Here is a 22558-nt window from a genome sequence, read left to right as displayed (position 1 = left end):
TATTAGAAAGCTTTTTTCCCAGTCTTTTCTACCTTTCTAATTTAGAAGGTGTCAATGTGCCTATTCAAAACAGTAAAAGCATAACTGCTCAAAAGATCTGAAGCTCTCCTAAGATCTTAATAAGGATGAACAAGCACACAATTTCATCTGGATCTCCATTCCCCAAAAAATTAAATAAATAAATATATTAAAATTAAAAAAACTGTTGCCAGTTTTAAAAGTTTTAAGCTTCTAGCATTTAGAAGTTCAGACAACATTTGCATTGCAAGTCAACAGAAAGAATGTTACTTCTCATTATTTCATCAAGGAAAGAAAAAGCTATTAAACCATCAATTTATTTACATTATCCAGAGAGAAGAGCTATAAATATAACTCTTGTTTTATAAATATTTAATCAGCTTAGTAACAACTAGAATCATTTCATCCCACATGGGTTATACTACCTTTGATTAAAAACCTCAAGGAGAAAATAAAAAGGTTGTTTTTCTTGTAATCCTTTTTTTTCCCCCTTTCTCACCCACAACTGTAGGGATGAAAGCCACGGCATGGTCATTCAAAATTAGGTTGTAAGAAACAAATTGAGAACACATGGCAAAAATGTTATATCCTACTTCCATATAAAATTATCATTGTGCTGCTTCCACTGTAATCCTTCAATACCCTTGAGCAAAGAGCAGTTATTGATTTGAGCCAAATTATCTGACACAAGGGACCTGCAGAAGGAGTGGAGAACATGATACAGCCTGAAACTTGAATGAGTTGTGTCTTATCATCTGCTAATGTGACCATTAGTGTGGAAAGCCACTCAGTTCCACTTTACTGCCCACCACTGCCTTCCTTACTCTTTCTTTCTTATACTCAGAAAAGGAAAATGCCTTCTCCCATCCCTTACAAGGAACCTAATATTGCACGTATTCTGAGAGCAGCAGTGAGAGAACCCAAAGTCACACCCCCTGATTCCTTAAATACTGTGCTTTGTCTCACTTTAAAAATGCTACTTTAATATATAGAACTGAGGAAAGATAACCAACCATACCTGAACTTGCTGAAAAACATAACCCACCCTCATCCTTCCCATAAACACAGTCCATATACTCAAAATCATTGAGGTACTTGATGGATGAGAAACACAAGGCTTAAGCACGTCAGAACTTGCAGACATTTCCCAACTTCTACATGTTACACCTCTACTAAAAGTGAAACCTTCAGTCTGCCCTCTCTGGGGCTTCATTTACTGCCTCATTTCTAATTCCAGACAGTCAGTTTCCAGCAAAACTGGAAAGCCCATGCTCTCTCACCATGCAACAAAGGAAGCCAGACTTTCCTCCTGTACTGTAGACATGTGCTTTTGTACAACAACTTCTATTAGCAGATTGTTGCTTAAGAGAAACAGACTGGCAGTGAGAAACAGCTCAGCAGCTTGGCATTTGTTCTTCTTGTGTAACTTCACAAACAGCCTTGCATTTCCATGAAGGCAACAAACATCTGCTCTGTACACATACAAATATTAAATAATCCAGAAGCTGCAATGCCATTCCGAAATTGACTGAATGGACACAGAGAAACAAACTCTGATTCACATTCTCATGCTTAATACTTAAGGGTGAAATTGACTGAAATTCTTGCAAAGAACAGCACCCAGCTGGACACCTTCAGCAGTTCCCCTAAATGAATGACAGGCCATACAAGAGCAAAATCACACATAGCTACTTGTCCCTTTGTCCCAAGCTGCCAGGACATGGTGTGAAGTACTGCTGTTGGAGGAAGTCAGAAGTGCATCAGAACACAGGAAAACAACTGGAGAAACAGAAAGCTGGGACTTGAGAATGGAGAGGTGCAATCCAAGCAGAGCTGTTCAGTGCATGCTCACGTATCAGAGAACTGTGAGAAAACACAGGGGTTGTGGCACACCATGGGTCAAGATTACCAAAAACCAATAATCTCACAGCCTTCCAGTTTTATGACCACCCTTTGAAGGATCAATCTAAATAAAAACAAAGAAAATCAAGCCTGAGCATTGCGTGAAACTTGAATTGTATAGGAAGCTTGAAGTATGTATTTGGGACAACTAGGGGATTACATTCCTACATATGAGATTTGAAACACTTTGCAAGTATTTTTTAATCCTCAGAGAGGTGACTATTTTGAAATTACATTGCCATATTCCAGTATGTACTTACAGGGGAGCAGACAAATTACAATCGGTCTTCAAGAACACGACAATAAAAATATTTAACCTGTATTGCAACATAGTTTGTAACAGAAACTGCCTCATCATTCTCTTACTTATGCATGCTATAGAGCAGATTTACTATTTCTATTTATCAGATTTACTATGAGATTTGCTATTGATAAACTATTCTGCACATACAGAAGTGGAAATTAATTTTTTATTTCCTATTGAGAGTGGTAACAAAGTTGGAAACTTATTATTCTATATAGATTTTCAATACATGTAGAATATAAAAAGTTCAATTTATTTATTTATAAATAAATTTCTCCAAAACACTAAGAAACATTCTCCCACCAAATGTTCTTCAGAACTCCTATAGTCAGTGCACGTGCTGATGGCCAGAGCAAACTTACACACAATATAACTCCTTTCTAGAGCAAAACAGAGAAATGGGAACTGATAATTCCAAAACCCTGTTCTGAAAAACCCAAATCCTTACTTTTCTTGAACCATTTTTAAGAGAGCTTATTCACAGGTCTTCTCTAATACACGACACACTACTACTTGCCCAGTATCTGACCATTGTGACTCCATCAATTGATCACATACTGCATTATTGACTGCACATTTCTCTACCAGAGAGCAAAATTATGTTTTTTTTTATTTAAAAGGAGAGCATCAAGAAGAGATGTGAACCCTAACTTGGTTGAAATCGCCTCCATGAAAGTAAAATTTATTTTTGTAAATCATAGCAGTGGATTTGACTTTAAAACACAGGAGCCTCAATTCGTACTGTTTTAAATTGGAATACTGAAATAGGAATAATGTTCAAAATTTAAGGTGGGAAAAGGCTGAAGCTGCTCTTTTTCACAGAATATGAGACAGAATTGGTATAGCTGTTAAAATCTAAACTAATTAACTTGGTTTTGGAGAAACATGACTGCCACACCTACAGATATCCCTCCAAGTCAATGAAGAATCATTCTGTTGCTATCCTGTACATTTTTACTGTCCTTACAAATTTATTAGGTTTGCAATTGGAGAAGGCTATAGTTACTTTCGTGTGGGTTAAGCACATGTTCCTGCTCTGCCACTGTTCCTTGTAAAACCCACTCTTCAAAACTTAACAGCCTGTGACAAAAACTAATTCATAAAACTGAAAACAAGGGATTTGGGAAGAGAGCTTGGAAGAAAACTGGAAAAATAATGACAATTTTTCTACGCTTCCAAGACTGGGTCAAAGTGGCCTAATAAAACCACACATCCAGCTCTTTGTGTCACCTCTTGGCTGGTTCCTGTGTGATCCAAGTGTGCAAGTCAATCCTGATGAGATGGGCAGTGGAGAAGGGGCTGTTTCAACCAGGGTGAGCCAAGGGCTCTTGGGGCTGCAGCTGTCTGCAGCTCAGCTGGCAGCTGCCATGGGTACCCAGGCACTGCCTGCCTTTTGTTTTCAGAACAGGGAGAAAACACATTTTCCCCTCCCTTGTCTGGGAAACAGGAAACAGATTCTTATAAAGACTCTCCCACATACAGACTGGGCAGGAAAAAGGTGGAGTTTGGCAACATTAAGATTTGTTCTTCAAATGCAGACCAGTAATTATTGTAAGGTAAGCGACAGGATGGCTGGGCTTACTAATGTTTACTCACCCTGGAGCTGCTGTTTTCAAATGTATTTATATTTCATGCAGACTTACCCATAAATGTAAAAATTAGTTATTTTTACCTGAGTTTTCAGATGGTGAGACCCCTGTACAGTCTTTATTTACCTTTACATAAATGCAATGAATGTGAATAAATATCTTTTTCAATAACTGCACAAGTTAATTCATTCTTATGAGCCTTATAAAGTGGCTAGACATTTTTATCCATGTTTTATAAACTATGCTGTTTCAAGTGGAGAATACAGCTCCCCAGAGCACAGGAAAGTTCTACACATCCACTTCAGAAACTATAAACCAGTAGTAATATTGTCTTTAGCTCAGGGAGAAAAAAAATCATTAGGACAGAAATGTGTGTGGGTTTTCTAGGAAGGTCACCCACCTGTTAATCAATCACTGTGTTTGAAAAGACAGATCTCATTGATCAAATGTGCACCAGGAACACATATTAAAAATTAGTAACAGAAAAAGAATTTGTATTAACAGAAAGAGAGTTCTCCACTGGGAAAAAACCACTAAGATGTTGGTTTGACACTATTTGTTTTGAGCTACCCAAGAATAAAGTCCTAAAATAGCTTGATTGCATCACATTCTAAGTTTGAGATGTTATTCACCTTCACAGGAAACATCTAACATCCAGACTGCTCAGTGTTAAGAGTGCTAATCTTGATGGGAATCCACCTCTCTTTCTTCAAGAGTCATATTTCAACCACTGAGAAATTAAATTTTTTAGTGAAAAAATTAAATGAACTTGCGAAAAACCAAATTACTTTCAGTTCCTAAACTTGTGCTTGTCAAGGTCAGACTCAAGAGCCTTTTAGAGCTTACAAAGAAAAGGATTTTTTTTTTTTAGCAATCCTAAGTGCATGTCTTGAGCACATTACAAAACACAGCACTTAACCCCATAAAAATATTTAAATATGTAATCAGTGTAATACCTCTTCAGTGTTCTGTGAGCCATCACTCATTACAAAAAAATCCTCTCACAAGCTCCATGAAATCAAATTATAATGAAAAAATGATTAAATGCCCCACAGAAAATGCCTTGTTAACTGTATCTTGAATACACCCATAATTAAAACTGACTGGGAAGGCAAACACTTGTCTTGAAAAATAATGTGTTCAACACCTTTGAGTAATGTAGCTACATGACTGCTGTGAAATAAAGCACCCAAACCAATAAACCCAGCAGGCACAGAGTCAGCAGCAGTGGTGCTGCAGCTCCCTCCCATTCAGCAGGAGCCTCCTGCCAATGCATGAGGTTCCTAATCCTTAGCACCCCTTGGCATCACTGTTGTTCTCTCCCACACAGAATAAATTAAAGAATTCCCATTTTCTTTTAGCTAAGCTGGCAACAGTAAGCAAAGTGATGGTGTGTGCTGCATTGTTGGCAGGACACGACTCTGGGAACTGGAGACTTTAAAAACAATCTTTAACAGGTTTTGTTTATGCTTTTTTTTTCTTAGCTTAAAAGAGGGCCATATTCAAGAGTCCCCTCAAGACAGCTGCAAGGAAAGAAACTTCAGTTTATATCATGATTATTATAGGTATAGTATGACAGTGGGCATGGGAAGAAAGCATGCTCCCATTCTCTTTTAATGGAAAGCCTGAATTCACTGAAAAATGCTTTTCTAATGGCTACACTTAATACAATTATTCAGTATCCTTTCACAGCAACAACCCATTAAAAACCTCTAGTTCTCAGAGCATCTTAGGAAGCAGAAATAATGTCCATTGCATATCAAGCTTCTGTATCTGCAATTCCCAGTAACTGGTATAAAAGCTGACAGTTAATTTACTGCCCCTAGTTGTTACTAATGAGCTATAAATTTGGCTGTTAATAGTTCTGGTGTAAAACAGATAAATTATATGGCTAGTCTTAGTGGGCACTTCTTACCCTGCACATGCACAACTTCCATTATAAGCCCTAACCACAATACATACTCCAGAGAGCAGTTTACTTGTAGGGAGAGAGAGAGGTGGCAGAAAAAGTGCCCCCCAAAAAAACCCAATTAAAAATTAGGCATCTGAAGTGTTTTGTTGTTCCCTGTTCTGGCCCCAGATTGTTAATGGAACATCTTTGTAATACTCAAATCCTGGGATGAGCACTTCCTACCATCTGAGATTCTGTATAAGAGCAAGGATAACAGTTCTGTTGAATTTGTGTCACCATATTGTTTTATATCAAGAGGTGAGACATTCCCATTAAGTATATACACTATGTGAGGATTTAAAAAAAAGAAAAAAGAAAAATAGATGGAGAAAAGAATAATACACACACCACAATAATACACACAAGACCTGCAAAAGCACATTCTGGAGCTCTAAATTAATTATTTGGTTCTGGTAGAGGCTAATAAAATATCCATGTTGGGAGATAAACTGATCAGGCCAGTTTTAAGAATATGTATCAAATTGAGCATACTTCTGTGCCACAGCCTGAGTCTTAATAATTTTCTCATGTTTAAAAAAAAAAAAAAAATCAACAACAATCTTTTCTAATATGATACCAAAGTATCAACTGGCATAGAGTACTGCAGTTTCAGAATTACATTATGACATTATTTTACACTATATGCCCCAGTGATCTGTATAACTGGCTGTCAAAGAGGTTCCCCCCACCCCCCGCCCCCCCAGTTTTATATTTAATGTAAATACTTATTTTCTGTAAGTCATCTGCACCATTCACTATGAAGAAGGCCCAGTTCCAAATCCATATTTGGGAATAACACTATTAATATAACAACAATGACTCACAGTGCAAGTTCTAATGAAATCTTTTATTTAGAAGCATTACATTTATAATACTTTCCCCATATAAGGCTTGCAGTTTAAGCCTTTACACATACATTGTTAGTGAATATAAAAATGCTTAAACTACTTTAGAATGCTCACGCATGCAAAAATAAAATCCAAAGGAAACATGAGATCATAAATCTTGTGTTGTAGGACAAATCCTACGTGCACAGCTAGGCTGAGTACAAAGGGCAATAGAATCACTGAATTTGGGTTGGAAGAGACCTTAAGGGTCATTCAGTTCCAGCCCCACTGCAATGGGCAGGGAACCTTCTACCAGACCAGGTTGCTGAGAGCCCCATCCAGCCTGGCCTTGAACACTAGCAGGGATAGGGCAGCTACATCCCCCCCATCATCTGTTCCAGTGCCTCAGCATCCTCACAGCACAGAATCTCCCCTCTTTTAGTTTAAACCCCTTACTCCTTGTCCTGTCACTACAGTTCTTGATAAAGAATCCCTCTCCTGCTTCCCTATAGGCTCCCTTCCCTTACTGGGAAGCTGCTGTGAGTTCTCCACTCAACCTTCTCCAGGCTGAACAACCTCCAATTTTCTCCAAACTACTTTCTACAGTTTTCTCAGCCTGAATAGTTTAAATAGTTTAAAGGAAAAAAAAAAATACTCCCAACCCTCTATAAAACAAACACCATTCCTGAAGGTGATTTACTCAAAGATCCAGAATTACAATTCTGTAACTGGTTTGGTATTTTGCACTGTATTTTGAACTTAGCAAACACAAAGTAAGGTGAAAAGTAGCAAGAGCACTCAGGATGCATAAACCATACTAAAATGTCGTGGAATTGCTGCAAATGGTAAGCTTTTGCCACCACAGGGTGACAGGGAGACTACTGTCAGTCCTGCTGTTTGCTTTCAGGACTCTTGTGTTCACCATCACCCTCTTTCTCCAGATTTTGATGGCTCAATAATGTCTCTATACTGTTCCTGCAGCAGAGCCAAGAGTAAAACAACTGGGGCTTCCCTCAGGCAGAGCACAGGGAAGAGTACAGGAGCCAGAACCTGCAGTAATGAACCTTCATGACACAGCGGAGCAGCAGTGGTCAGAAACAGTCAGAGACACTTTCTTCACATGGGAAATGGTGCGAGACTGGAATCCTATCTCCATCATCTGGCTGGGTCACTGTGCAGTAATGGAATGGTAAACATGGGATGCAGGGGAGTGGAGTGGGAGACTTGAGCACAGTATTTTATAAAGGAAAGTTCTGCTGTTTATAGCATGAGAGTATTTGCCACATTTTGCTTGTTCTCAGGGGCTGTTCTCCCTCTGTACACACCCAGCAGTCAGAGCTGCCTTGGATGTCTACATGCAAACACTACTGAAACACCATCCCTGCATACACTGCAGCAACCCTTTTTCTCCAAAAAGGAGCAAAATAAGAGCATTTTAATGCCAGATGAGAAGTCATCTCACTTTGTAACTGAGGCAGGTGAATAAAGATGACTGTCTGCTTCAGAAATTAAGTAGGAATAAACCTGGAACTAAGTTAAAAATGAGGAGAGGGCTATAGCTGACCAAGAAAGTGCTAAGATACCTCCAGCCAGGCAGAGCTCAGCCAGAAGTGCTGGCATTTTGTACCTTGGCTTGCATTTTCTGACACCACAAAGTATTCTAAAAGACTACTCTCCAAAAATGGATTCCCAATCAATAAAGCCCCTGGAGTGGATAATCTACTTTTTGGCCCTAATCTGATAAATTTGTGCTGTGCTTTCCAAGGATAACAGTCTGTACTGCTACCCTTAGATTTCCCCTTTTTTCATGACAAAATGTGGATATTTGGAAAGACCGTTCAAACAGCTGCTTCTCCTCAGATAAGATATTTGGGTGTTCATACTACCTCAGTCTGCCAGATGAGCTATTTCAACAGGCTTTCATGAGCTGTTTGTCACATCCTTCAAAGATACTTTTCCTGCAGTTGCAATGAGACTTAATAAAAAGACCTTCTGAAGCAGGCTTACTATGTTCTTTCCGATTTCTACTTTTTTGGACAAAACAAACATGATAGTACTTTCTCTCCTTGGCTTGCTTTACGTCAGTACAAGACGGAAGCACACAAGAAAAACAAATTCTTTTTCAATTTCAGTGCTTGGCTCAAAATCAAAAATCATTAGTTTAAAGCAGTGGCTTGGAGAAGAGGAAACATCTTGGGGCCAACAATATTTTTTATCAGTCAGTGAGCATCCATTAATCATTAAGATATTCCAAAGTATTTTGTCCCCGTCCAACTTGAATTTGTTTCAAGGCAGTGGTTAGTTCTGACTGTGATAATACATAATCACCTTCACGCACACACAGACCAAAGATAAATGCAGGAAAAAAAAATTTTAAAAACAAAACTCAACAAAAAATCCCTTCCATGCAGAATGGAGCTCAAAGAACATTTTTCACAAGGGCCCACGGCAGCACTGAACAAAGGGGAGATGTCAGATTATTTGAACTCTCAGGTGAAACACCAATGCAACATCACAAGTTAAACACAAATTTTTTGAGAAAATTGAGCTTAGTGCTCCTCAGCAGAACACACACTGAGGTGCTAAACTGCAAATCCTGCATTTTCAAAGCTTTCACCCCCACCAGATTTCTGAATGCATGATCTAGCTATGCCCTTTTGGCACTTAATGTCCCAGGAAAATATGCCACACAGCAGTTATTCAGCAGTGCAGTCACTTAGGGCAATGATGAGAAGATAAAAATTATTTAATTAACATCTAAATGTTTTAAATTGTGCTACACATCTGTTTCAGCAAATAATCTCTTGCATATGCTGTTCAGTTCCATCACCACAGGTGTGGGATGGCCACTGTGCAGGAGTTGCAGAGATATTGCTCAGTATTAACAGCCACCTTCACACAGCTGACAAGCTCCTGAACCTGAACTTTCAGACCAAATGGGGTCAGAATTGACAAGCAGAAGAGAATCATCATATGGCTCTCTGGCCAGGGTCATCAGGAAGTGCAGTGTGGGTACAATTTTTACCTTGTAGGCTGTTGGTCAGTGTTCCCTATGCTATTGGGAACAAGTCAGCAAGTTGCCAGCTGTCCAACAGAGGTGTTCACTTGTACAACTAAACAATCTATTCACCCGTGCAGCAAAGCCTTCCTGCAGAGGGCATGGCCATTGTGCAGGGATACCAGAAGGGCACAGTTCTGTCTGCACCATTATGAAGGTTATAGGAATGCACAGGCCTCTACAGTATGATTTAAAAGACAGGAAGTTCAGATCCCATGACCAAAGTTCAAGCTGCATTGAGATCATATCTTGTGAAATGCATGCTTGGATTCACACCCTTCTTTAAACTCAAGTCATTTGGAGAAAAAGAGGAAATAGATGTATAATAACAATATTTGTTATTTGACACCCTAACAGCCTGCAAAGACTTACACTGAGTATCACTAATTCCAAATGCTAAAGAGACAAGAGAAGACAAAAGAAGAAGTAGCAATTGCAAAGAGAAAAAAAAATGATGCTGCAATGATTACAGTCCCAGTGCATTTTTCAGTGTCACTGTGTCACACCACCAAGCAAATAAAGGAATATCTCCTAAGCTAAGATGACCTTCAAAAGAGATCGTTTATAAAAAGAAACTTTGCAATGCAAAGAAATACAATCAGCATACGGCAGGATAGCACACAACAACAAAGCTGACTTAACAACATGGTTAAAGAGATGCTGGCAGGTAAGATTTCTACCTCAGTCTCAGCAAGATAAAATGGGTCTTCTAACTCAGTGTCCTCTGATGAATCTCAGCACCAGATCCCTGTCTCCACTTCAACAAGCAAGAGCAAGCATGCCCATGTCCAGTGAGACCTGCTCAAAGAATACCTATAAATCACTGCTTCTAAGTGAAACTCTGGATTTTAGTTGTGTTTCCTGTTTATGTTTGCCTAGTTCTTACACTAGTGTCACATGAGGTGATGGAACAGCAGAAAAACAAGGCAGGAGAGGCTTTTTGCTGCTATTAGGTTGGAAAATATCTTAGCTCCCTTTGCAATCTCTCTCCCCCTTTATGAGTTTACAACTGCGATCAGAGCCTGACAAAATCATACCAATGAAAACAAACTTATCATGATGACTTTTGCTACACATTCTTTTTTAAAACCCCCTTTTTTCTTGTTTGGTTTTGGGAGGCGGGAAAAATGTTTTTGTTTGTTTGCTTTTTGCTTTGTTTTCTTTTTTTTTTTTGTTTGTTTAGGTTTTTTTCTTTCTGATTTTTTTTTTTTTTGTTAGTTTGTTTTTACTAATAAAGTTTTCATGCACTGCACTGTAAAAAGCACTCCCACAGTAACTATCTGCCCTCCAACACTCCACCCCAATGAGCTCCCCTCTCCTCAAGTGACCTGCACAGCAGGGTGCCTCTCCACCTGACAAGTGGAACTCGCTGTCCCAAACAAAAACCCTTGAAGATCAAAACAAGCTTTTCTGCTGACATGGAAAAGTTTAGGCTAAACAGGAAAACATACTTGAAGCTCTTTTTCCATTACCTTGCATTATTAAACCATCTAGGCAAGAGATAAACATAAAAGGAATTTCTTTAATTAGATAAATCAACTCCTCAGCATCTGTTGCTTAATAAAGTAAAGCAGATCAGCATGTTAGAATCAGATAATATTGAAGTCTCCCACAAACTCACAGCTGAAGTTTTTTTTTCATGCAAGCATTTGGGTGCCACTGGTTTTACTCACTGTAATACAACATTTCCAGTTAAATGCTCATTGTAAAATGTAATGCCAGGTACACAATGGGCCACAACAAGAGAAATTCCTTAAAATGATTATGCATCATCTCACAAGTTAGAACAAGGCAGAAGAGATGCACATGGTGATTTTGCACAGTATATTTCCCTTAAGTTCCATACCGTGCACTCATTTTTAATAAAACTCAAATCAATTAAAGATTGTGCTTCTTGTAACTAAAGTCTAAAAAAATTCCTTTAACATAAGCAAAACCCATTACCTTTTCAGCATCATTCCTTAATTGACTCTCTAAGATAATCTCTCAAAGGTCACAAACCTCTGCAAAAAGCCAAGTTAATGAGAATACATTCTTAGCCTCTCTCTACTACAAACCCAATCCACTGATGGACAAATTCATCTTACAGCTTAAAACCAAACACTTGAAGATAGTAACTTTCAATTATGTTTGATCTTGTACGCAGTCAGATAATGGCATTTTTATTACAGTCATTAAAAACCACTAAGGACGTGCCAGGAAGATGTTAACACCCATCTACTTTGACATTAAGAAAACCTACTCAAAATAAAATTTTGGAATTTTCTAAAAAATCAAATGCAAACATATTTTGGCAAAGCAAAATATCATTCGAAGTGGCATTGGGCAAACACCAATGCAATCCAGCTGAAGGCCACTGCCAAAGCATTCCCAATCCACCTGGGCTGGGATCTGCCTCTCTGTGCAGAGATTGCCACTCGGCTGCAGGATGGACCATGAGCTTAAAGCAGTGAGCCACCGTGGGGTTAGTCTGCACATCTGGACTCTAAAGCACATCCAAAACACATCTGGGCTTTTCAGGAGCCCAGCACTAAGGCAGCTGCACCATGCAGCACTTACCACAGCACTTACTCATTACAGAGGGTTCAAGGCAGCTAAGTAAAGTGACACTCCAAGACTAATAACTTGCTCCATTTGTCAAGGCACCTGCCAGCTGCAAGTATCATCTTTCCAGTTATGGTATATTCTCTGTTACTGAGAAGATGTAGCAGCAATCAGAGAGAAATAAAAATCAGTATTTTAAAAACCACAAAGCTAGTAAAGTAACTCAGAGTAGTAGTTTCAAGCATTAAAACTTAAACTAATTTTTCAAACTGGCAAAATTTAAAGTAATTTTTATTGTGTCAGGGAGCATCACATTTAATTTTGCATCAAAAGCTGGAAAATGCTTAGAAAAATTACCACACACACTTCTTTAGGAATCACAGAGTTCCTACTGTTTCATGGCTTTACTGAGCAGATCCACCTCATTTTAACACATGGACAACTTTAACCTGCCCCCACCAAATGCATGCACTATAAAAGCAAATCTAACAGATGCAGAAGAAAACAAGTGAAGTAAGCTGCACATTTCCTATGCTGTGACCCTCTGTTCTTTTTGAGACAAAAGACATGGCCATTATTTCATGTACCCCGTCACTAGAAAGGAAAAGAAAGGCTTCTGTTTTCACGTTTTAATGATGAAGTTTCAAAAGAGGATGCAGGCTCTTTCTTACCCGTTCAGCGTGTATGACCCATTCCTCCTGAGTCTCATACTTGCAGATAAGAATCTTAGGAAAAAGTCCAGAATGAGGTGGTTTGTCCTCTGCAGCACCAGAATACAGGCACCTGTTTGGTGGTTGCGCTTTTTGTTCACCAGGGGATCTCTTTCCTGTTTCTCTGACTCATCAGTGGGGAACAATGCGAAACCACCACCAGAGCCACTGAGCAGGAAGCCCAGAGGAAACTGCCTGCAGCCAAACAAGAGTCTGGAGGTGTAAAATCTCTCCAATGCACCTCTCACAAAACCTTGGAGCCCACTGAGGAAAAGTAGCAAAAACTCACACAGAGAAGGAGTTATTTATAAAGTACCTAAAGCTCTCCCTGCACGCACAAGAATAAATTTTGTAGAAAGCTGCAGTTTATCAGTGAGCTGCTCTTGTTTTGAATAGCCTGAAAGCAGCTTCAGATCTATTCCCTCCTGCTCCCCAGCCCTGCTGCAACTATTACTCAAGCACTACCTTCAGAGCACAAGGCAACTTAACAAGAATCCTTAGATAACCAAGACTCAGCCCTTTTTGGTGTATCTTTGGTTTTTTGTCATTTTTCTTTTTCTCTCCCCAATATCAAGTTAGAAATTACACATGTGGAAAGAGACATAAAATTACTGATTAAAAAGCTTATTTTCCTTTGTAGTAGGTTAAAAACATGCAGATCTAAATTCACACTTGAATGCTGCAGGGAAAAATATCCTCTATCAGTCCAGTGCTGGGCAAACTCCCCTGCATAAATCACAGAACTGCACTGTCTCTGATGAGGCTGTTTTCCTCCCCTTTCTGTTCACCCTGACATTTCCTGATAGCTGTGAACCAGACAGACACACAGCATTGTACATCTACCACACAATGCAAAAGTCACTCCAGGTAATTGTTGATCATTTACTGTCAGTGAGCATATCAACACTTGCTTAAGAAATAAATCACATGAAAAATATTTTTATCAACAGATGTTGAAATGACCATCATTTGTGGCCCAGTTGAAACTGCTTTAGGATAATGGGAAAACTACACTAGACAAATACAAAGATTAAATATTCACTGCCTAAAAAACCAGAAGCAATCAATCCCATGTAAAACCTTATTCTTATTTGAATAGCCTAAATGTCTAAAGACAGTATGCTTGTCAAACTGCATTTTTATTTTAAGTAGTTTAACAATTATAGAAAACCAGCCAAAAAAAGAAAGAACTACTTTATTTCTTTGTAATTTCTTTGAGGCAGGTGCCTCATTATACAGTTAGGTAATCAAGAATACCTATGTAGGGACTATAGATCACAAAAGTGGAGAGAAAGAGCTACACTGAACTACAGGCTGAGGAAACCAACATGGTCCTGTTGCTAAAAGGCAATGAGACTGAGGCAATGAGACTGAGCTGTACAAACATGCTGCATCTGCAAGACAGAAATTCTCAGCATCTATCTGGCCTCATCTGGAGCACTGTGCTCAACCCATAGCACTCTAGTTGAAGGCAGATGTAGAATTAGCTGGAGCCCAGAGAGCATCAAGAGGATCATCTGTCTTACAGATGCGAAAACTGAGGGAGAAAAACAAGACAACACCTTCCCAGAATGTAAAGAGAAAGAAAACAAAATGTTCTTCCTGCTCTGTCCATCACAAAGGCATTTCAATTAAGCAAGAAACACACCAGGTTAGGATTACTTTGCTTAGTATGTGTGTGTAATTGGGTTTTAAGTACAGGAATAGATTACAGTCTGCATTATTGCAGGTCTTTGAGATGATCTTGCTCCAGAGCTGGAGACTGACTAGATGACCTCTGCAGGTGTCTCATCCCTAACTTTCTATTATTTACTCCCAATTCTAGCTGGTAGAAAAAAATGAAAATTGTGCTGTGTAACCATGACTCAACCTAGCTCAAGTCAAACCAGACTAAAGCATGCTTTAGAATTTCCTCCTCAAGATAAGACAGAGTGGCCAGGACTCCAAATAGGTCCAATACATTACAAGCACAGTATTGCAGCATTCTATCATATACATTCTGGGAATGATACCTCATGTTCTTCTTAGCTTTACAAAGATCCTACCTGTGTACTGGCTGGCATCAGGGCATAATTATTGCAGTTGCTATGGTCAGGCCCCAGTGTCCCTCAGGAGCTGGCCAAGATTCCCTGTGGCCATGGAACAGCTCAGAGTCAGGTCCCTGCAGGCAGCTACCTACCTACCAGCAAAGCACAGACACATTCTTGGAAGTTTATTAAAGGATGATTTATTTGGTTAATAATTTAGAGAATAAAAAAATAAAGTTAATAAATAAAAAATGCTACATAAAGATGATTTCTAAATGCTCTGCAAACCTATCTCAAATGAAAACTTGTACTCAGTTTTCTTCTTGGAAAATGAGATTTTAGAGAGGTCACCTTAAATTCAGGCTCAGAGTAAAATGCAAGCTCTGAAATGTTTGCAGCTTTACTGGAAATGAAAGACACATCTCTTAAGATCTATAAAAGATCCAGTGTAACTGAATCATATATGACACTGGGATTTCTTTGGGTATCTACTAATTTGCATTGGAGGTGCACCAGCAATATGGAACATAAGAGCTGTCATGAGGTGCTATTAGATAATTATTACTTAACACCAATTGAATACTATTCTAAACTAGAGAATAATATTTTGGTGGTAATTAAAAGAAAAAAAAAAAAAAAAGGCAGAGTTCCCCACAGCTTTAAGAGCCTTTCTGGATACAAAATTTAAGTGATTTACCCATGAATTTTCTGAGTATTTTGCCTTCACTGGCTACCTAATTTTTAAACAATTAATTTCAGAGTTCTGCTGAAAGTAGCTGCTGGTTTTTTTTTTAACTCTACTTCTGCAGAAATATATCAACTCCTCTTTTTCACTCTCCCATGATCTTTCAGGATTACAGCAGCACAAGGGTATGTGTTCTTTAACATCTCCATCTGAAAACTATTATAGGAAGTCAGCAACTAAATATAAACTGTCCAATCAGAGCCAGAGTCAGCCACATAGATGCTGGGATCCCAAGATGCTATCGTGGACAAAAGAACTCACCACAGAAACACAGCTAAGCCTACTTGCCAACACCACAGAAACAATGAATTCCTGCTTCAGAGAGGTCTTCTGGAGAAATGTGTTTTGTTAACAGAGATTAAAAGGCCCCTTATTTTCAGTCAACATCAAGATGATAAACTCACTGAATAAGCAACTCCATGGTGAGGCAATGTGCTACAGACATTATCTCCTACAGTATTTTCAATTAGCTGCACCTAAAGAAATCCTCTTCTCCTCTCTCTCCCTACACGTACACATTCCAGAGACCAGACACAAGCTGAATCATCCTCACTGTGGTGAAAGCACATGGGAGAAGGAAAAACATCTTTATGTCTCCTTAAGTTCCCTTCTGACAAATAAAGTGTTCCCACAGCCCACTTCGCTTTTATTCCCTTTCCCAAGCAGAATCCTTAAACTTGAGCATAGATTTTTTGTTCCCAGGCTAAACATTCATCCGATTACTGCTCCACTTCCAAGGGGAATTTCAACAGTACCATTTGGCCTAGTTATTCTGGACATTAGCTCAAAGAGCAGTTCTTTAGATAACATAAATTAGCATGGATGATTTACCATTTTCAACCATGTCTCAGCTATTTGAGCTTTGAAAACATCATTAAAAGATCTATTTCAGTTCCTGTTAAATAAATTCCCATTTAATAAGGAAATGTACATGCTAAGTAAAAGGCTGAGTACAGAAGAGAATAGCCAGTCCTCCACTACTTGGACAGACTTACAGTACACTCAGAGCTTAATTATTCATCCAGGGGGAGCTTTGCATATGAATGAAACATCTTTCTCCATCTAAAAAGAAATGCTCACTAGCAACCTCAGTTCTCCACATCTGGTCAGGAAAGAGAGGAGACAGAGTGCCCATATGTACCCTATTTGCCAGAGCCATGGTTTTCACAAGTGTTAAAAAGTTACTTCTACAGTATATTTATTGTTATTTTATAGGCATATTGTTCGTCCCCTTTTGAAAAATCGATTTTAATTCATCTATTTGACTACTGAAAAAACAATTTACTCTATTTCTCCTGGAAAATACCCACTAATTTAATGCTTAGCCTTGTTTTCTACTGTCTTGCATCATCTCTTGCATTTAAGGACTGTTCAAGTTAATTCCCAAGATAATGAAATACTGAACTGCTACAACAAACAAATTTGAGGCTGCTTTTCTGGGCTGATTATACACTTACAGCACTTTACCAAACAGTGGGTCAGCCAGGTTCACTTCTACCTAACTACTTTCATAATTCAGACTTAATTTAAATACTGATATTAGAGGAACAAAGATCTTACATATCACTATCAATTGTTGCTTTATAGGGAATGAAAAATAAGAGAACAGGAAAACTGACTCTAAGACATAGCTAGATGTAAATGCTATCCTCAAATTCTTCTGATTCATTTGGCATGTGAAGATAGTGTTGCCTCTGCTTCAGGGCTGAAGAGATTTCTTTGCCAAACTTGTAAAGAAATCCCATTACACTGGAGATTTTGGCTTAATACTGAAAAGAAAGAAAAAAGCCCTGTGAGGAGGCACTAAAATGGGCAATATATAAATGAAAGCCATAATACATTTCCTATAGCCAAAAAGAAAGCCATAACAGGGTAGAAGTCTTTAATCTGCTTTTTAGGAGAAGGTTTTTGTTTTGGTTTGGTTTTTCTAATGAATACAACAGGCAGTCCTGATTTAAAGCAAAAATCACAGCAGCATTGAAAGGGTTATTGCAAGCTGTTTATAATAAGCAAACCAGGACAGCGTTGGAGAAAGTTACAGAACTGTAATAACAGAACAGCAATCCGCCTGGAAACGGAAAAGGGTGGGTGAGCAGTTTCTACCGGACCAGGGCAAAAGCCAGGGTTTATAAATTTAGAAAAAAATACACACCCACACAAAATGTCTCAAGTAAGAGGATAGGGGACGAGAAGAAAAAAAGAAAGGAAAAAAAGAAAACCACACACCATTTTACAAGACCTTTATATAAATTTTGCCTAATCATTCTTAATGGACATCTGCCCATGGCGTAATACAGGAAAGACCAAGCTTTCAGTGTGTGCCAAACTGTCTGAAACACAAACTTCTGGCACACTGCCTGCTTTGATCCCCCTCTTGGGGCAGTTTCCTGGAGATAGGCTTGGAGCAAATGAACACAGACATATCACTCTTTGGAAGGGCCAGCCAAAAGAGTTAATGTAATGTAAAGTTCGGTATCGGACTTCACAGTACTCAAGTGCATTCTTTTCAGTTTACTTTAAATGATTTTTAGGTTTTAAAACCAGAAGCAGCTGAGCAGAATTCAGTGTTAGAGAGAGGTCCTTATACAAGGTTAACAAAACTACTGTGGCAGAAGAAATGCTTCAGTGGGAGGTGAAGGCTGCCCTGATTCACACAGACGGGCACAGGGACAACAGGTATTTATATAATCTTGGCAAAGGGCTGTAGAGCATGAAGACCCTCATTCAGATCAGTCCCCAAAATTCTGTGCATCTCAAAGGAAGACTCATAAAAGAGCATAAAAAATAGTAAGAGAAGACTGATGTTCTTGGCAAGAGCAAGCGAGCAGGTAATTTAGAGCAGGCACTGCCCCTTCAGCCCAAGAACAGGAAAGAACTGTATGAGTTACCAACATGCTCCACCCAGTAAGTCCCAGTCGGTATAAAAGTCTCTGCTGCAAAATTTAGCTAATGATATAATCCAGGAGAAGTCTGGAAGTACCACAGAGGGAGAACAGGAGAGATATTTCTGAGAAAGAGCCTTTAGCTAAAATTAAACACGATCAGGCACATACAAAAAAAGCAGAAAGAAAAATAGTCAAGTTTTCTATGGCACAACTGGCTTCTTTCCTTTAATCCTTTTTTTTTTTTTTTTAATTTAGCCAAGTGTTCTTACACTAAGGTGCTAAAAGTTACAAGCAGTTTTTAAACTAAAAAAAAAAAAATTTAAAGCTAGATTGGTTTTGTTAATAATGAAACAGTACCCAGATTCCAATACAAAAACCTCATATCCAACAAGTAAAACTGTTTTTATAGAGAACCCTTAAAAAAGTAAAGGAAGGAATACTCTTTAAACACTAAAAAAAGGCTGTAATTTTGGTCAAATACAGAACAAATCATTAAAAAACAAGAGGTATCAGGAAATACAACTGGATAACACAAGTTTTATAAAACAGATCACATGCCATATATAGGTGAGTACAACAGCTAAACAGTATGTGCTCAGTCACTACAATATTTTAAATTTGAAACAAATAAAAAGTGCCAGGCCCTCACTCTGAATCTCATTTTAAACTTGATTATGAACTTGTTCTTGCACATCCTCCCCAGTATCCTCAAAGATTGCTTCTGCACGGACACACTGAAGGGACTCTGGGATGCCCCTCTCACACGAGGGTAAAGGAAATATACTTCAATCTCAAATTAAGATTGCTGATACAGATGCTTACTGCCAAGTATTATAAATTAAATTATTTAGTCAAGAAATCTAACATTTACAGCTGTAAACAAGAACAAATCTGGCAACCAGTAAGTTGTTCTTTTGCAGTCCCTAATTCAGAAGGGTCTGTGCAAAAGTAAGCAAAAATGCTTTCTTGGTGAGGGACACACTGATGAACTCTCTGCACTTCAGTATCCAGTACAAATCTCAAAGGAACACTTTTGCACCCATGGAATTCAGCTGGCTTTGACCTAAGGGATTATGTGTGGCAACTGCGGGTGAGACACCAAGTGTAAAACCAACACGTACATTACAGGAAAACAACTGCAATCAGAAGCTTTAAGCTAATCTCTCAGTTGCTGACTGGTATGAAAAGAGGAGAGAAATGTAAACTTGAGTATATCAGGAATAAATTCTGATCATAAAAAAGATCACTGTGCCACTTATTCTTTATGCTTTATCTTAAGAGAGAAGCAAACTGACTGTCTCAAAAGAAATAAATACAGTATTTTTTTTGCAGATTATGTACTTCAAATTATTGGACACAATGAAACAGCTTCTCTGAAGTGTTTAGTAAAAAGTACTTTGTGTGTCCGTGGCAAAGGCAGCAACATAAATCATTTGAACACTGGATTTTTTAGGTGATCCTAACAAAGCCCTTGCCAAATTTGACTCCGGCTGCTGTTATTCACATTTTTGCTAGATCCTAAATGTTCAACAAAAAGTCTTTGTAGACAAATCCCAGGCATAAGCCCAGTCATCCATCCTTCATAGAAAGGCAAGAATACTACACCCCAGTAAGAATCTCATATTTGAGAGCATCAGAACATTAACTAACATTTACATGGCACTTTTGGAAATTTTAACAGCACTCTGGAAAAAAGCCCTCAATCCCTGCAATCTATGTCAGTGATTGTTAGAGTCATTACAGTGGAAAAACCCAGGAGGAAATGGCTATAAAGTGAAGCAGATAAAAGGAAACTACTTGGAAACAGAATCAGAAAATCAGCACTGTTTCTGTCTTTCCCCATTACTGAGGATAAGACAACACAGGGTACCATCCACACGCTGCTTTTTCATTGTGTTTGCTCAGGCACAGCAGTGAATGTGAAGTAAAACTCTACTGGACTTTCACGATCAGAGAGCTGCTAGCTATAAAATACTCCCTGATATTTAAACAATTTAAGGCCAGGAAAGAAAAAATTGCTACATGTACCAGCTGGCATCTTCCACTTTGGTATCTCTCTTCCTGAAGTGCAAAGCAGCAATAGCAACACTTTGGGAAACACTTGGGCAGTCAAAATACAGAGTCTAGGATTTAGTGGGATGAAGTGACTAATGCAAAGCCAAACATGAAATGAAAGAATAACATAATTCATAAATCTTCAGCTCTCAATTCAAACCTCAGTGCCTAGGCCTCCTGCCTTTCAAAATACCTCTTACATGAGAGAAGCTACATTTGAGTTCCCAGTGACTGCCCTTCATTCTCTCATCTGTGAGCACACACAGACCTCCTCTAAATATTTTTTCCTGAACATGGAATTCAGCCTCAAGGCAAAGCTTTAAAGATTCTTACTTTTTATGCTACCACTCTTAAGTGGAAAAAAAAGAAAAAAAAAAAAAAAATTGCACACCCACCACTAAATTTCATCCAAACTTTGCACAACTGCTGCGTGGCCACACTTCTGCTTTTACAGACTTCCAGAGAAAAGTACTCCCTTGAGCTTACAATGGGAAAACCTACAATGCAAGGCAATCCCTAACTTCTCACTTACATAATGTATCCAATCCCTGTATGCAGTCTTATATCATAAAAGCATTTAGCCAAGAAAGCTGATCTTCAGAGACATGGCAATATACTTCTTCAGAAGCAACAGATGACTGAGGAGAACAAAGCAAACAGTCGTATCTTGGGAAGGAAACATCTTCCTCCTGGCTAAAGATGGAGTAATTTAACATTAAAAGCAGAATTTCCAAGCTGCCAGTGGAATTCTTACCCTTTTACTTTGCCATTATCTAGATGAAGGACAGCTTAAGGGAGTTAAGCAAGAAATCTTGAAGAGGTTAGATGAGAACCAGTTTTGGCTGAAAACCAAGGAGTTTAAATTTTAAAAACTAACTGCCAAATTAATTAAGCCAAAAATCTTCATGTGACAGGTTAGAGTTGCCTGAAAGACACCATGTTTTTCAGTTTTTAACATCCTTTCATATGAAAAGTTCCTGGAAGATTTTAACCATCATCAGTTTAGGTTCACATGCAAATATAACGATCAAATACTTTTTTTCCTTCAAGAATGACTAAGGATACACATCTCATAGCCCACTCTTTCCCCACAAAAAAATCTCTTCCACCTACATATCTTAATTAAGATAGCACTTCTGTTACGCTTCCCTTCTTCACAAATTCCATTTTTACTTCTTCCAAGATTTAAAAGGAATACTAGGAGTAGAGTCATCTGTTTTAACATTTCTAGTTGTATCTACCCATCTACTTCCATCAGAACACAGCTTCATTAACTGCACTGGGTGAAACAGAGACATGACAGTCACAGAGATTGGGACCTCATTTTCAAGAGGAGGTTGGGTACCTGCTTGAGCCATTCTCTCTACACACATAAATTACATAAATACACAAAGAATTTCAACTTGTACACCAGGGATTTTAGATAAATCTTGAGTGTTTAAAGCTTGCTGTTTGGGGTCACAATCACAACGTTGCTAGTTTGCATTCAGGATCCAGAAGAATTAATGTCAAAGTTGGCCATTAAACCCACTTGAATTTTTTATTCCCATTAGGTGGGCAATAGAGAGCAGATTGAGAAGGGTGATTCACCTTACATGCTATTCTGCAATATCTACTATTTATCTAATGTTTTACTATTGTTGCTGTTGTTACTTACTTCCTTATTTTGCTTGGATTTTTAATGCAAGTTCATGTAATTTTGATTAAAGTCACTAAGCTACTGTAATCAAAGCAGTCTTGCCTGCAGTGCTGTGAAGAGGACGACCAAGCGACAACCACGCTAATTAGCATGCAATTTTCAAAGGTCAATTACCACATCATTAGCCAGGCCATTTACATCTCTGCAATGTGGAGCATTCTCCAGCTTTACACAGTGGAATGGGACAAAAACGGATTAAATTGCTTAGGGTCAAATAGTACAGTGGGTCGATGAGTAAGAGTTT

At 38.5% G+C, this 22558-nt stretch overlaps 1 protein-coding gene across 2 annotated transcripts in view; it reads right to left on the bottom strand.

The window, feature by feature from the left end:
• Positions 1-22558, bottom strand: part of MOB2 (MOB kinase activator 2) — a 107486-nt gene that overhangs the window by 40736 nt on the left and 44192 nt on the right. Inside the window, exon 1 of one of the 2 annotated variants that reach the window (XM_056492751.1) lies at positions 12865-13000. The exons of the other annotated variant lie outside the window; for it this stretch is intronic. Coding sequence (XP_056348726.1) covers positions 12865-12902 — 38 coding nt within the window. The 5' untranslated portion in view covers positions 12903-13000. Of the gene's footprint in view, positions 1-12864; positions 13001-22558 lie in introns of those variants that run through there. 2 annotated transcript variants of the gene reach the window in all.

The sequence above is a fragment of the Oenanthe melanoleuca genome, chromosome 5 (assembly GCF_029582105.1).
Source record: "Oenanthe melanoleuca isolate GR-GAL-2019-014 chromosome 5, OMel1.0, whole genome shotgun sequence".
Classification (NCBI taxonomy): Eukaryota; Metazoa; Chordata; class Aves; order Passeriformes; family Muscicapidae; genus Oenanthe; species Oenanthe melanoleuca.
This window is presented reverse-complemented; position numbering and strand designations above follow the sequence as displayed.